Consider the following 14,005-nt stretch of genomic DNA (forward strand, 5'->3'; position numbering starts at 1 on the left):
CTATGGAGTTTTATTTATTAAGCCCTTAATAAAAATATATATTTACTCGGTAGAGCTTTTTCCTTGGCAGTCTGGTGTACCGCCAAACAGCAGTATTTAATATTGTAATTCCAATTCGAAAAATGATTAACCTCATGTACTGACACAAGGAACCGAAATCTTAATTCCCAAATTTTGTTGTCGCATTTACGATGTAAGTTTATATATGGCGCCAATGTCTTATGGAAGTGGTGACCTATATTAAATATTATATAATAGACAAAGACATCCTTTTCCATTCTTGAAATTATTATGTTGATATGCGATTGTCTGGTCTAGTAATCAGAATTTTATTATAATGATAACCACCTATATAAATAACCACATAAAGCCCTTTGGGGTACTGTCATATATATATATAGGTAGTAAGTATTCTATCATAAATACTACGATGGTCCAGTTGTGCGTAGATGACTACCATATAATCAATTAGACATTCTTCTACCCAATAAAAGCATGACTGAATGACTTATATTAGATGAAATTTGTATGCACAGGATGATAAGAAAACTATTCGATGAAGTTGCTTGCTAAACCGCCAATTAAATGGCAAGTTGTTTGAAAACTTTACATCTTATATTATTTTACAATGTGTATTTAGAAATTGAAATACTAAATATTTGAATCAGTGAGTATGGGTGTTACCACATACAAAAAAACTGGTAAAAGAAAAAGTTACACCTATCATAACAATAAAAACTTATTATTGATAAACAAACATATTGTTATAATTGATTGTTAAAAATTTTTATTAATTTTGCCGAAAAATAAAACTTTTCACGCGCGTTTTCACATCATAAATGACATCTTTTCCCATAAGATTCACACTACGTACTTCTAATTTAATTTCAGATTTTAATTATTTTTACTATACGTCAGTACAAAATATATTTGAAAACCAATAAATAAACTAACATTTTTTAACGATAAAATGTTTTATTATGTGTAATTATATTCAATTACACAAGATGATGATTTTTTTTTAATTGGATGATTAATTAGGTTCCTGAATCTTCTATGCAAGATTGATTAACAAGACGTGGATTTAGTTTTATTTTCATGTAAAATAATAAAAGTTCTATAACGAGACAGTCTAATCATATAAATTTCTATTCTTTACGAGATCACCAGAAATTAATATAACTCTTCGTGAATACACTGCAAAAATATACCGAAATTAGCAGCGAACCAACGCAAATAAGAGTTCCATTGATCAGAAACATTTCTATGAAATGAGAATTCCCTATAATAGAACCTAACCACTACCGACGACGCAGACAATAATACATTATACAACGATAGATGGCGCTTGAACGACCAATTCAACTTACTCTTCTCATCTTAGACACTAAAGACTATTTTGGTTTTAGCCCTTTTATTGAATTTTATTCGAATGAAATTAATGATTATTACTATTTTTCGCCCCCTTTTTATCCATTAGGTATAGAAAAAAAACTTTCATAACAATAAATTGATTCAAAAATCAAAAATCAAAATCAAAGTATACTTTATTCAAGTGGGCTTTTACAAGCACTTTTGAATCGTCATTTAACAATTAAGTGAAGCTACCACCGGTTCGGAAAGTAGATTCTACCGAGAAGAACCGGCAAGAAACTCAGTAGTTACTCTTTTTCAACATTTAAAAAAATACAGTCATGTTAGTTAATTTTTAAGTTAATACAAATATTAAATTAATATATCCTGCCTGGAAGTCAACAGGTATTAATTCCACGCTTTTTTATCATCTACAAAATCTTGTATCGAATAATACGCCTTTTCACCAATGTATTTTTTATAAACGATTTGAATTTACGAGACGGCAAAGTTAAAAATTTCTGTGGAATTTTATTATAGAAATGGATACCTTGACCCAAGAAAGATTTATTGACTTTGCGGAGTCGGAAACTTGGCGTTATAAGCTTATCCTTACTTCTAGTGCATATATGTACAATGATTATCACTGATTTTATCAAAGTTATCAATGTTACTGTGAATATACATGATATTGTTGTAAATATATTGCGACGCAACAGTGAGTATTCCTACTCTGTTAAAAACATCCCGAAGAGAGTCTCTAGCTCCAAGATTATAAATAAACCGAATTGCTCTCTTTTGTAAAATAAACACAGATTCAATGTCTGCAGCGTTACCCCAAAGTAATATGCCATATGACATAATACTGTGAAAATAACCAAAATAAACTAAACGAGCGGTATCAATATCAGTTAATGGTCTAACTTTTCTAACCGCGTATGCTGCGGAGCTGAGTCTCCCTGTTAGGGACGACAAATGGGGACTCCACTGAAGTCTGGAATCCAATTCTATTCCCAAGAACACGGTAGTATCGGGCGGGCCTCCGCTATCGGGCGGCCCTACATCAAGCGGGCCACCGCTTAAAGATATATTATAATTTTGCTTCCTAACATTGGGTAGGGTAAAAACTACACATTTTGTTTTTTGAGTATTCAAAACCAAATTATTTACATTAAACCAATCTTGTATCTGTGATAAGGCACCGTTCACATCGTCATAGTCAGTTTTTTTCCTGTCAACCTTAAAAATCAGTGAAGTATCGTCAGCAAACAATACTATATCACAAATACCTTTAACAAAGAAAGGAAGGTCATTTATATACTTGACAATTTAAAGTTTGGGATATTAAATATGTTAAAACTTTTAATCCAATGCTCTGTGAAACAAAATACATGAGTTTTGTAATTTTCTGAAAATAATTCTATTTCATGATCTTTGCCACCTATGCCCTGTATATTTTGATGTATAATATTTAAGTAAGAGGGCATAGGTTTTGTCATTTTATTCAGTTTAAACTATGAATTTTAATATCCTTACTTTTGTCAGTGTTAATGTAAATTAGGTTATTATTTTTATTATATATATGATCCTTGGTAACATTACACATAAAATAATTATTAATATTGTAAGCAATTAGGTTACCAAGTTGTCTTCTGGATTTAATTGGTAGATACATAGTACCCTCTGTCAACTTAAACCTATAAATGAATTTATTAATATCAAATAACATGACATCATTACTACAATGTCGAGTCACATTGTATAAACATACATTTAAATCATAAATATGTAAGTTATGTGCATCTGTCAAGGTGTGCGAATATGGAAATGTACTAATTATAAATTTACATTTCTTTTGATTTTGAATTTCAAGTAATAATTTTGTATCCTTAATTAAATTCTTTTTATTCAGAGACAAGCTGTCACCATGCATTAAAACAACTATATTAGTGGAATCCAGATGCATAGAACTTATCTTATTTATTTGGTACTGATAGCTTGCCCCGGGTGTACATGTATTGAATACATTTTCTACCTCACTTTTTAGTATTAAGCCAAAGCCCTGACCTAACTTATCAGATACTACTATAACATTTTTAACATTTTTATTAATTCCTAACCCCAGTCTATTGTGGTTGTGGATTTTTGGTGAACATTGACTCAACTTGATAGGTTGAGGCACCGTGGTATTATTAGTACTAGTAGCAGCCAACTCATTTTCTTGATTATGCAAGCAGTTACATATGCATTTATTTGATAGGGATTCAAATTTTTCCAAGTTGGATGTACATAGCTCAAGAAGATTATTGGCTGCATGTACATATATGTTCCTCTATCTGTTTTTGAGCCAAGTCATATTTTTTATTAACAAAATCTAAAGTTTTCTGTAGGCTAAAAATTTCTAGTTGCATTTGTTCAATATTAGTGTCATACATTAATTTTTTATTTTGCAATTTATTATTACATGATTTTATTTTATTAATCAAATGTGAGCGGTCCTTTCTCATTTTGTGTATAAATTGATACTTATGAGTATTATTGATCATTTTTTTTGTTTTATTTATAAATTTATTTAATTTTATTTTTGATTTATGATTATTAAATATTTTTTTCATAAAATGCCAGTATGTATGATTACGACTAACGCCATCTGTATTGATAATTGATAGCTAAAAGTTTATCTAATATGTTTTCCACATTGTCAAAGACAAATGAGAATAACTATGCAGTTATTAATGAAGAGTAATTTAAATTTGACATTTTTTAATAAACGTAAAAATATAAATCATTGAATAATTTTACAGTTTCGTAAATATTATAAAAAATAATTTGCAAGAAAGGTTAAATGTCATGTTACAATAGTTTTTTTTTATTTCTTTATAATATTGATTGTATACTATGCCTTAAAGTTAGTTATTTCGAACGCATCCATATAACAATGCTACCAATATCGTAAATTTAAAACTTAACAGTCTTGCCAGCTTTTAAGAGTTTTATGTCAACTGTAGTTTGTAAGTGGCAATGCTTGCTTGCTTACTTTCTGCTTTCGTTGCTTAACTCGTACGCGCGTCGTTAGTCAATGGACTTTTCGGTTACAAGAATACAAAACATAACATACAAATAAGATAAATAAACTAGAGTGTACGATTTGTGTTACGTGCAAACCGTGAACACCAATAAAACTGGGATGCTTCGAAGATATTATGTGAAAGTGACAGTCGTATAAAATCGAATTCTTTTTTTTGTGAGAATTACAATGTTGTTTCGCATAGTTTCAAGTACCGCCACATAAATATTATAATGGGAACTCTGTATACCCTTACGACTCGAAAGCACTATGTTCGAAGTGGGATGATAAATACAAGTTCGTGATTATCAGTTAGAATGCAAGACGAGTGTTCGAATACGAAGAGGAACTTCGAGCAGCGGAGGCCTACGAAAGTGCTGAAGATAGCGGAGAGTTTCACAAACTTGGACGAGACTGCTAAGGCTGGTCGATTTGTGCGTGGTCCCAACTCCAAGGTTGGGAAGAGATTCCTGGAAAATGGGGGACGAAGTAGACGCGAGTGTTGTGATGATGGTTGTGCGGAGTCGAGTGTAAGTGATGGTGAGAAACTTGGTGATCGAAGAGTGACCGGGTCCTCGTGCACGGCGCTCAGGACAGCAGTGGCAGCCCTCTATCCTTTCGACGATTTCATTTTAGAAAAAATCGGAACTGGCTTCTTCTCTGAAGTATTCAAAGTGAGTACCCTTGCTTTTATTACAACCTTGGAATGTTTTGTTTACAATGATGATAGGTTGTGTATTTTACACATTGCTGTTAAAAATAGTAATTCAGAATATCCTAGAAATCTGTTAAAAATATTTCCATGAATACCTTATTGAAACCTAATTTGATTTATTGGCGGTATGAAAATCTTATAAGAATAATAACAAAATATTTTACGTAATATTATTAGGTGAGTCACAATAATTGTGTTTTCTACAGCATATTTTGGTGTTATTATTTTATATAATTTTTTCAAAATAAATGCTAATCAAAATATCTTAACAAATCCATTCTAACCACTACTAAAAAATGTATGTAAATGTTGTTATTTTTGTGTTACAAATTTCATATGTGGAGGTAGTTTACAAACACTTCTAATGAGTTTATTGTTCAAATTGCATAAGCTATTACATGTGATTCACAATTCATTACATAAATTATGTTTTGAAATTTATCATATATAAGCTTAAATCTAATACAATGTTGCGATGGCAATGGATATATATACTATAAATATACTTTACTGATGAAAACCTTAAAAAACATGGCCTCTTTAAACATAGTGATAAATTATGTTATCAACTTTTGGCAAGATATATCAAGATCGTTGGCTTATGCTATGTTTGTAATTTCACCGATGCTGGCAACTTGCCTCAGCTATGTCCACACTAGAATATTTGTACTAGAATGTTGTTAATTTATTTCTTATTACAACAATTTTCTCAATTAGTCTAGGTTACTCATTTTCTATAATTGGCAACTTTTTTTTTATGTTTCGTAACATGTACATTATTTCTGAAATATTTTAATTATATTTCTGTGAATCAACTTTAAAACTAATTGTTTAATTAATTTTCAATTAAATAAAATTATTAATTAATATACTCGAGAGATACAAATATACATTCAATTATCAATTCAAATAATTACTATTTAATTAATGTTTAATCACGGGTTAATTAATACAAACATTTACTGTTCTAGATAAGTTGTAAAGAATTGGTGTTAGTTTTTTGAATGTCGACCTTATTTATAAGAACTAGATTTTATTCACTATGCTTTCACATTTCTATTTAACCTGAGTTATAAATAATAAATATATCAAATTATAATTTATTATCTGTTAAAAATGATTAATATGTTTGTATAATGTTGCATACAGATTGCATGAGCATTGCATAAGAATACAGGCACGTCAAAAATACACATGATCAAAATAAAAGAAAGATACCTCAGTAGTTTTAATAATTTAATTCCTTTTAGAGTTATTATTTAAAGTATTAACGTCAGGATGGATTATTTTGTTCCTTTTTTTACAACTTTTATACAACAAACGTATATAAATAATAATACTAGAATATTTTATTACAATTAAATCAATGTGTAAATTTTAAGTCAAGTCATAATATTATGAATAAGTCATCTAATAATAAATTCAAAGGTTCCAAAAAGTTCCGACACCAATAGATATAGACTTGCATAACAAATAAAAATAATTAAAAAAACTGTTAAATTACGAAGGTTATATTAATTAGATTAAATTGTTCGTCTTTTCTTTCCCGTTATTTGAATTTCACATTTTCATTAATAATAAAATTAATGCCATTGATAGGAAATTAATTGACGAATTATCCTTGTTCCCATTCAATTCTTATTTTATTATTCATTATATTAATGTTAATTATAGAAGTTTATCTTATCATAATTTTTTATGGCAATTGAATATAATTTGAACTGTCCTTATAATAGCTAAGGTATAAAAAGGAGTAAGGTTGGGTTTTGTCTTAGCGTGTTTGAGTTTAAACAATCAACTTAACAAAAATTCTACCGCCAAAGACTCATTCTACCGTCATCGAATTGATGGTTCATCTTTCAAGTGAATAACATGTTAGTTCTCATGTTAGTCCAGTCATCTAGTTTATGATGATGGGCGATGCCTCTAATTTGATTAAGTAGTTTTTTTGTCATATGTATTAATTATATGCGTATAAGTTACTCAAATTTACCGAGTGTTACCAATATAGATAGAAGCTAGAAATAAAACTAAAAGCTATAAGAATACATTCTAATGTATAAATAATAATATCATGATAGAATATGTATTTGTAATGTGTTATATTTCATGTTGCAATTATGTAGATATAGGATAATTGTGAAAATTGAGAAGTTGATTGAGAGTATGGTTTTTTTTTTTTAATTTAAAGATTACCTACAAAAACATACAATAAAAATTTTATGACTTTTTAATTATTAGGTGAACTTAAAAGATTTATAAGTTTTAATATCATTCAAATCTGCCAAAATAAAACAAAAATATATAGGTATATGTTTTGAACTAAAAGTGAAGTAGAGATTATTTTTAATTATTTCTTTCTATAAAAGAAGAAAACAGCATTTCTTGTTTGTAGGGTTTCTGGGTGAGTGAGTCAGTGTGACTACAGGCACAATGGTCATAACTGGAATGCCTCTTCAATTTCCTTCTTTTAAAAGTTATCCAATGAGACTAACTAAAAACCTATTTGAAATCGCTAGCACTGAACCAGACACCTTAACTCTACTGCCAAAAATATTTATACAAAGTTTCGTCCTAATCGCATAAAAGATGCGTGAACGCATACAATACGAAGAAAAACTAAACATTCATTTTTATATAAAGGATTAGGTATATAGATAAAGAAACTTTATAGAATTTTAGGAAAATATATTTGAATTTCATATCTACTTCATAAACTCGTTACCGGCAAATATTGCATGATGTAAAAATAAGGTCATGCTTGATGTCAGAATGCAAATTTAATATATTCATTTGCCGATTTAAATTCTGTAAGGTCTTCGTTATGGTTATCCTGACCTTGCCAATGACCTTCGTTGTTTAGTACAGCGTTTAGTACAATTTGAATTGTTTGTTAACTACCGTGAATGAATAATCTGACATTGGTTCCTGGACTAATGTCGCTGAGTCCATTGTATTGATGATTATTGCTATCCTGTACTATACTCCAAGGGATAAGAAATCAAAATAAACAAACCATAGATTTACATATGCGATTTATATGAGATTGTCTATGTAATGCACTATAAACAGTTTGATTAATGTTTTTATTTATAATACAACACTATTAACCTTAGCCACTTCTACCCTTATCTACTCTCGAATGCCCATTCAAACGAATCAATATTCTTTATCATAGACTATTTTAGATTTCGACCAATGATATCGTGTCATTTCAAGGTCGAATTTGTTTATTTACCTTTAATCCAACCAATGGAATCGTCTTCACAATGAAATAAACAAATATTTATAGTAGGAAGAGGAGAAATGGGCTTTTTGTTTGTAAGTGGTTAGTGGTTACCTCTCCTCAAAGACATTGGTACTACGAAAAACCAATGGAGTATGATGTTAAGTCCTGTTATGCCTTCGCAATAAACTTATCTCAGCTCAATAATTAACTATAACTTAATAATTAAATAAAATTATAATGATAAGGAGATGATTTTTTGCATCTTTGGTATTTGTGGATCAAATCTTGCAAAAAACTTTAAAACCAGTTCTTCCCAATCGATTGAATTGTAATTTAGCATACTTTTTTAGTGTTGATGAGTATGTTAGCTCTACTAGCTAAATATTAAATTTGAATTTGATTTTATTCTTCTTTATCTTACATTTCTTTTACGCGATAAATATGAATTACAATTTAGTAATATTATATTTTACTTAAACATTACAATTTAAAGTATATTTGTACACATTGTAATGAATGTTTTATAACATACGCTTTTTTTTAATTAATCGAAGATATGTTTTTTGTTCTTAATCCTGTTTAATTTCATAATATAATTCGGTAAGGGATAATCAATCAATAAATAAAAAAGTCAAAAACATTTTTTGTATATTATGTAGATTATAAGTGTTACAATCGTTTATTGATATTAAAAAATCTCCCAGCGATTCGAAAATGAACACCTTAGACCTGAGAAGAACTGGCGAAGAAAACTCAGTGGTTTTGTTTTGTCATATCGTAAAGTTTTCGTAAACTTGTCACAGGATTAATTCAACGAATATATATCTCTTTCACTCATCAGCAATTTGACATTAAAAAGTAAGAGACAAAGCGTTGTTTATTAGTTATGACATATATGCGTCAACATAGTATGGTTTGAAATTAATGTTATTATTTAAGGTGTCTTCTATATCCGTAACGCCGTTTGTCACAGTACCCCGTTGTTAACTCAAGTGACGCCGAAGAAAGGCATGCCTCGACACTGACATCATTTGTTAATTGTTTATTATACGCTTAATTATATTATATTAATAAATTAATTCTCATTTTAAATATTTACCTAGTGATGAGCTAGTATTTGATAGGTTATTTATCGATATCAAATTATGAATATGTTACATATATAATAAAAAATTAAATAATTATGCAGCTGTACCTATGGTCCAGTTGTTAGAATATAAAGAACATGAAGATCGTGCCTTACATGACAAAACCTTCATTTGTCAGAATTCTGTCTTATGAGTATCCAGTACTCATCATGGAACGGCATATTGATATAAAGTCCAAACCTTAAAAGGTCTTTGCCCAATTGTGGGATTGAGATTAAATAAGTTATGTATAAACATTCGATTTATAAAAACCTAAACACGAACGTTACTACAAAAATAACCTTTTAATAAAAAGCTGAATCATTACTTCCTCTGTTTCCCAACAAAGGGCGGGAAACGGTCTATCTGAATTCTGTAGTAAGTTTTTATGAATAAAAGTGATATTGCACAAATTTTAAGACTCGTAACTATGTCTGCGAATGCGGAGCGGAAATTTAATTACCTAAACTTACCGAAACAATTACGTGTTTTCTATAGTGAATTCTGAACGGAATCGGTATTGAAACTCAGCTGGTCCGGTGATCCGGTCTCAAAATGTAATTAATGAACGATTAAAACTGTACGGATGCGTGATTCGTGAACTAAAATATACGATTTACGTTTATAGCGTTTCAAATACATGATCTGGATATAAAAAGTACTTTTGACGGTGAGAATTTACCAGGAACAATAAAAAATGTTATTCAGTACATAACGCATATTGATTTCATTAGCAAGCGCATTAAGCGCAAATATAATATGTCTCTTTCTGTCACTAGTGATTCGCCATAAGAAAGAAGAAAGCAAAGCGTTGTTGTGTTAAGCACAACGCCAAATTACGTTTGTAAGTGAACACCGAAAACTGCCGAGCAGTTTGTTAATATTTATTATAAAAATGTTGTGTACAATAATTTATAATATATTGTTAAAAGGTACGGTGACGTAAGTGTAAAAAAAGATCGTACTTGTCCGTAGTACAAAAAAATGTCAGAAGTTTGACCACACACGATACTAGGTTTATATTTCTCTTATAAAACAAAAGCTTCCGTTGATACTACATCAGTGAACTTAGACTATCATCTTCCACAGGATAAAAATAATCTTTTCACATCGCAAATTATGATTCGATTAAAAAAGACCGGATCATTTTACGGAAGATTAAAATTTGAATTGAGATCATTAATTTTTTTGCGATTAAGCAGTAATCATCATAAAATTGGAAAATGTTATATGAAATAATTAAATAAAAATTTTTTGTAATAAAACCTCCTTGTTGGATTCGCAGAACACCTATTGTACTTTAGTAGTACTACGCCTTGAAAATTAACTGCACAGAGTTTCAATTGAATCAAACGACCGATGCGTCACGGTCTTGAAAAAACAACAATATATACATTATACATGTAAATAATATTAATAAAAAAAGATTTAGGATATTTTCATTGAGGCTCTTGACCAGACGTGGCCAATTTATCTTCAATTATATTTTTATGTCTGACTTCTAATTATCGTTGACTGTACTTACTGCGGAAAATAGAAACACAAAGTCGCTTATTAAATATTTATTCGCCATTTACTTCCGCCAACTTTGCTGCACTTTAGTATGAAATAGACAATGCTATCGCTTAAACTATCGCGTTCATAATGATAGTTTTTTCTATATGTTACGCAATAAAAATGTTTCGAAAAAAAACCTATAAATTTCAATATGATGTTGTCATAATCAATTCGACGCGAATTTTCTAAACACGACATTCATTTAATTTATGATAAAGAAATATACAAAGCGTTTCAAATAAATTTTCCTCAAGATTTTCTCTTTTAATGATATTTATAAAACAATTGTTTATCGTAACAGCTCGAGTTCCACGGAAGAAATTAATAGAAGTTTTTGTTCGGCATTGTAAACGACCTACCGAGATTGAATGCAGGAAAATGTATCTAAGGAAGTTTATTTGTTGATGCAGGATGTTACCTTCAACGAAGGTTTTAATGGAAACATTTTGAGCAAAAAATCTGAAAGAGCACTTTAAGTACTTGTGTACTTAATAAAAACGTTTTTTTTAACATTCCATTTTTGAATCTCAAAAATACTGAAAGCTTATTGGTTGAAAAAAAACGTCATCCGGTGTCTGACCAATGACCACTCCGATTAATGTAAAATTTTTTTGATCTAGTTTTGATCATTGACATCAATGATGCTCTAGTAAACAGATATGTCATTAACGCGCAAAAAGTGAAGACTAGGAAACGTCCTAATTGGGACGTTTGCCTTTAGTCGTTTTCATCATAATTATGCCAGTAATACGTTATAACACATCATAATTATGTAGTAATACGTTTAACGTAATTAAAACATCTAGTTATCCCTTTTACTTATTGTTTTTTATCAAGCTATCATTTTTACTTGTAACGAAATGTAAAATAAACAGTCTCCGGCGCGGCACACTTTTTTCTGTTGTTTAGTATGGGTATAACATATCTGTTTATTAGAATATCATTGATAGGCATATTATAGGCAAATAATAAAAATATTTAATTTGATTATAAGAGAAGTATCAGTTTCAGAATAAAGTAATGACGAAACCGAATTTTATTTATAAAGAATCCTGTTGGTTCGTAATACAGGATGTTGCCATCACTCCCAATGTTCACAATACGAAGTGCTTAATTATAGACGACCACGTGCGTTTTGTTTGTGATGTGCGTTGAGCTTATTAAAACGTATTTATAGATTGTTTCAAAGCCCGCAAAATTGAGTCGTAATGTAAAAATATATTTTTTCGATCTGGGTGGAAATAGGCCACATGATTATAAAATTTTATTCAACTGTTGAATTTTAGAAATATAAAATATCAAGATTGATAGTGCTAACTATGGAATTTTAATTACACTGACTCATTCATAAAACAAAAACGGTTGGCGTACTCCAATCAAAGTTTTTACAATAATAACTGAATGTGTAAAATGGTTTCAGATGTAATTTAATTGGTTAAGACTGTTTCTATACAAATATAAAAATGTATCAGCTTTCAAATGAAATGCTGCAATACATATTACTGTTTGGCGATGGTATATTTTTCTAAGGTAGGCAAGCTGACCTGCAGAAAGTCCGACCACGCAATTTTCTAATAGCTCTGCTATATAATGAACTACTATCAGTTTTTAATTGATATATTTTTATTTATAATACAACACTATTTCCATATAAATTACTTATATCAATTTTCATTTCAGTTCCAAAGTTCCGATAACAGTTTCGTCGACGTTCAAAGAGCCACTTTTTCGCAAATACATTATTAATATCATAGATTATTCAAGCTTTCGATGTCGCATCAATTCGATCTCAAAAATTGTTTATTTAGCTTCTGTATTCTCGATTACAATAGACTATGAATAGTTGCGATTTTTAAATTAGCGTTGTTTAAATATGAATAGTAAAACAGTAACAGCCTGTAAATTTCCCAACGCTGGGCTAAGGCCTCCTCTCCTATTAAGGAGAGGGTTTGGAACATATTCCACCACGCTGTTCCAATGCGGGTTGGTGGAATGCACATGTGGCAGACACATGCAGGTTTCCTCACGATGTCTTCCTTCGCCGCCGAGCATGAGATGAATTGTAAACGCAAATTAAGCACTTATGTATAGTGGTGCTTACCTGGGTTTCAACCCGAAATTATTGGTTAAGATGCACTCGTTGTAACCACTGGGCCATCTCAGCTCTACATATTAAATATGAATACGTAATTTCAAATCACTCGTATATACATTTTTCTATAGTGAAATAAGTTAGCCAATGTATTTAAATAGAATATCTGCCTCGCAGACTTGCTAACAAAAAACGAATACAAGTATATGAATTCCAAGCGTCTTACCTCGACCGCTTTTCGAACGAAATCCACCCGTCGCGTCGTTCGAGCAGATGTTTTCGACATTTGGCTTAGATAACGATGTTAATTGCCGCTGGGATTCTGCAATACACCTTTATTTGTCGCTAACAAATCACAAATAACAAGATATATAGATAATTGAGACTGCGAATGAGTCAACGGCGAGAGATTATTATTAAACATTGAATATTTTATATTATTATTCTCTCTCGCTATAGAAACGTATGCAGTCTTGTAAATATATGAGTTTTAAGTTTCGTCTAATATTTGACCTTCGTGTAATTTCGCGGTTTAAAATCCAAGAACAAAATAGTTTTTTTTCATAGCTGTATTAAAGCATTTACTTCGTATGTAATCGTGAGGAAATCTGCCATATGTATGAGATAACGTTTTGCTTAATGCATATGTATTCCTATATCTGGCTAAATGTACATGTTCAGTAAGCTCCAAACCTTATCAAGCCTTTGTATATGTATATTTTACTGTTCGATAATTTAAAAAAGAAATCCTAAACAAGTTTATATGTAGGTGTATATGTAAATGTATGTAATGTAATATTACTTACAATTGTTACATAAATAACCTTAGCGGTTGCTTAAATACTAACACTAAACATACGTAATC

General features: G+C 30.0%; 1 protein-coding gene across 1 annotated transcript in view; it reads left to right on the forward strand.

Moving 5' to 3' along the window:
- The first annotated feature begins 4,344 nt into the window (after nt 1-4,344).
- Nucleotides 4,345-14,005, forward strand: part of LOC124530340 (dual specificity testis-specific protein kinase 1) — a 98,131-nt gene continuing 88,470 nt past the window's right edge. Inside the window, exon 1 of the mRNA XM_047104476.1 lies at nt 4,345-5,094. Within this exon, the coding sequence (XP_046960432.1) occupies nt 4,738-5,094 (357 nt within the window). The 5' untranslated portion in view covers nt 4,345-4,737. The remainder of the gene's footprint in view (nt 5,095-14,005) is intronic.

The sequence above is a fragment of the Vanessa cardui genome, chromosome 6, assembly GCF_905220365.1.
Source record: "Vanessa cardui chromosome 6, ilVanCard2.1, whole genome shotgun sequence".
Lineage (NCBI taxonomy): Eukaryota > Metazoa > Arthropoda > Insecta > Lepidoptera > Nymphalidae > Vanessa > Vanessa cardui.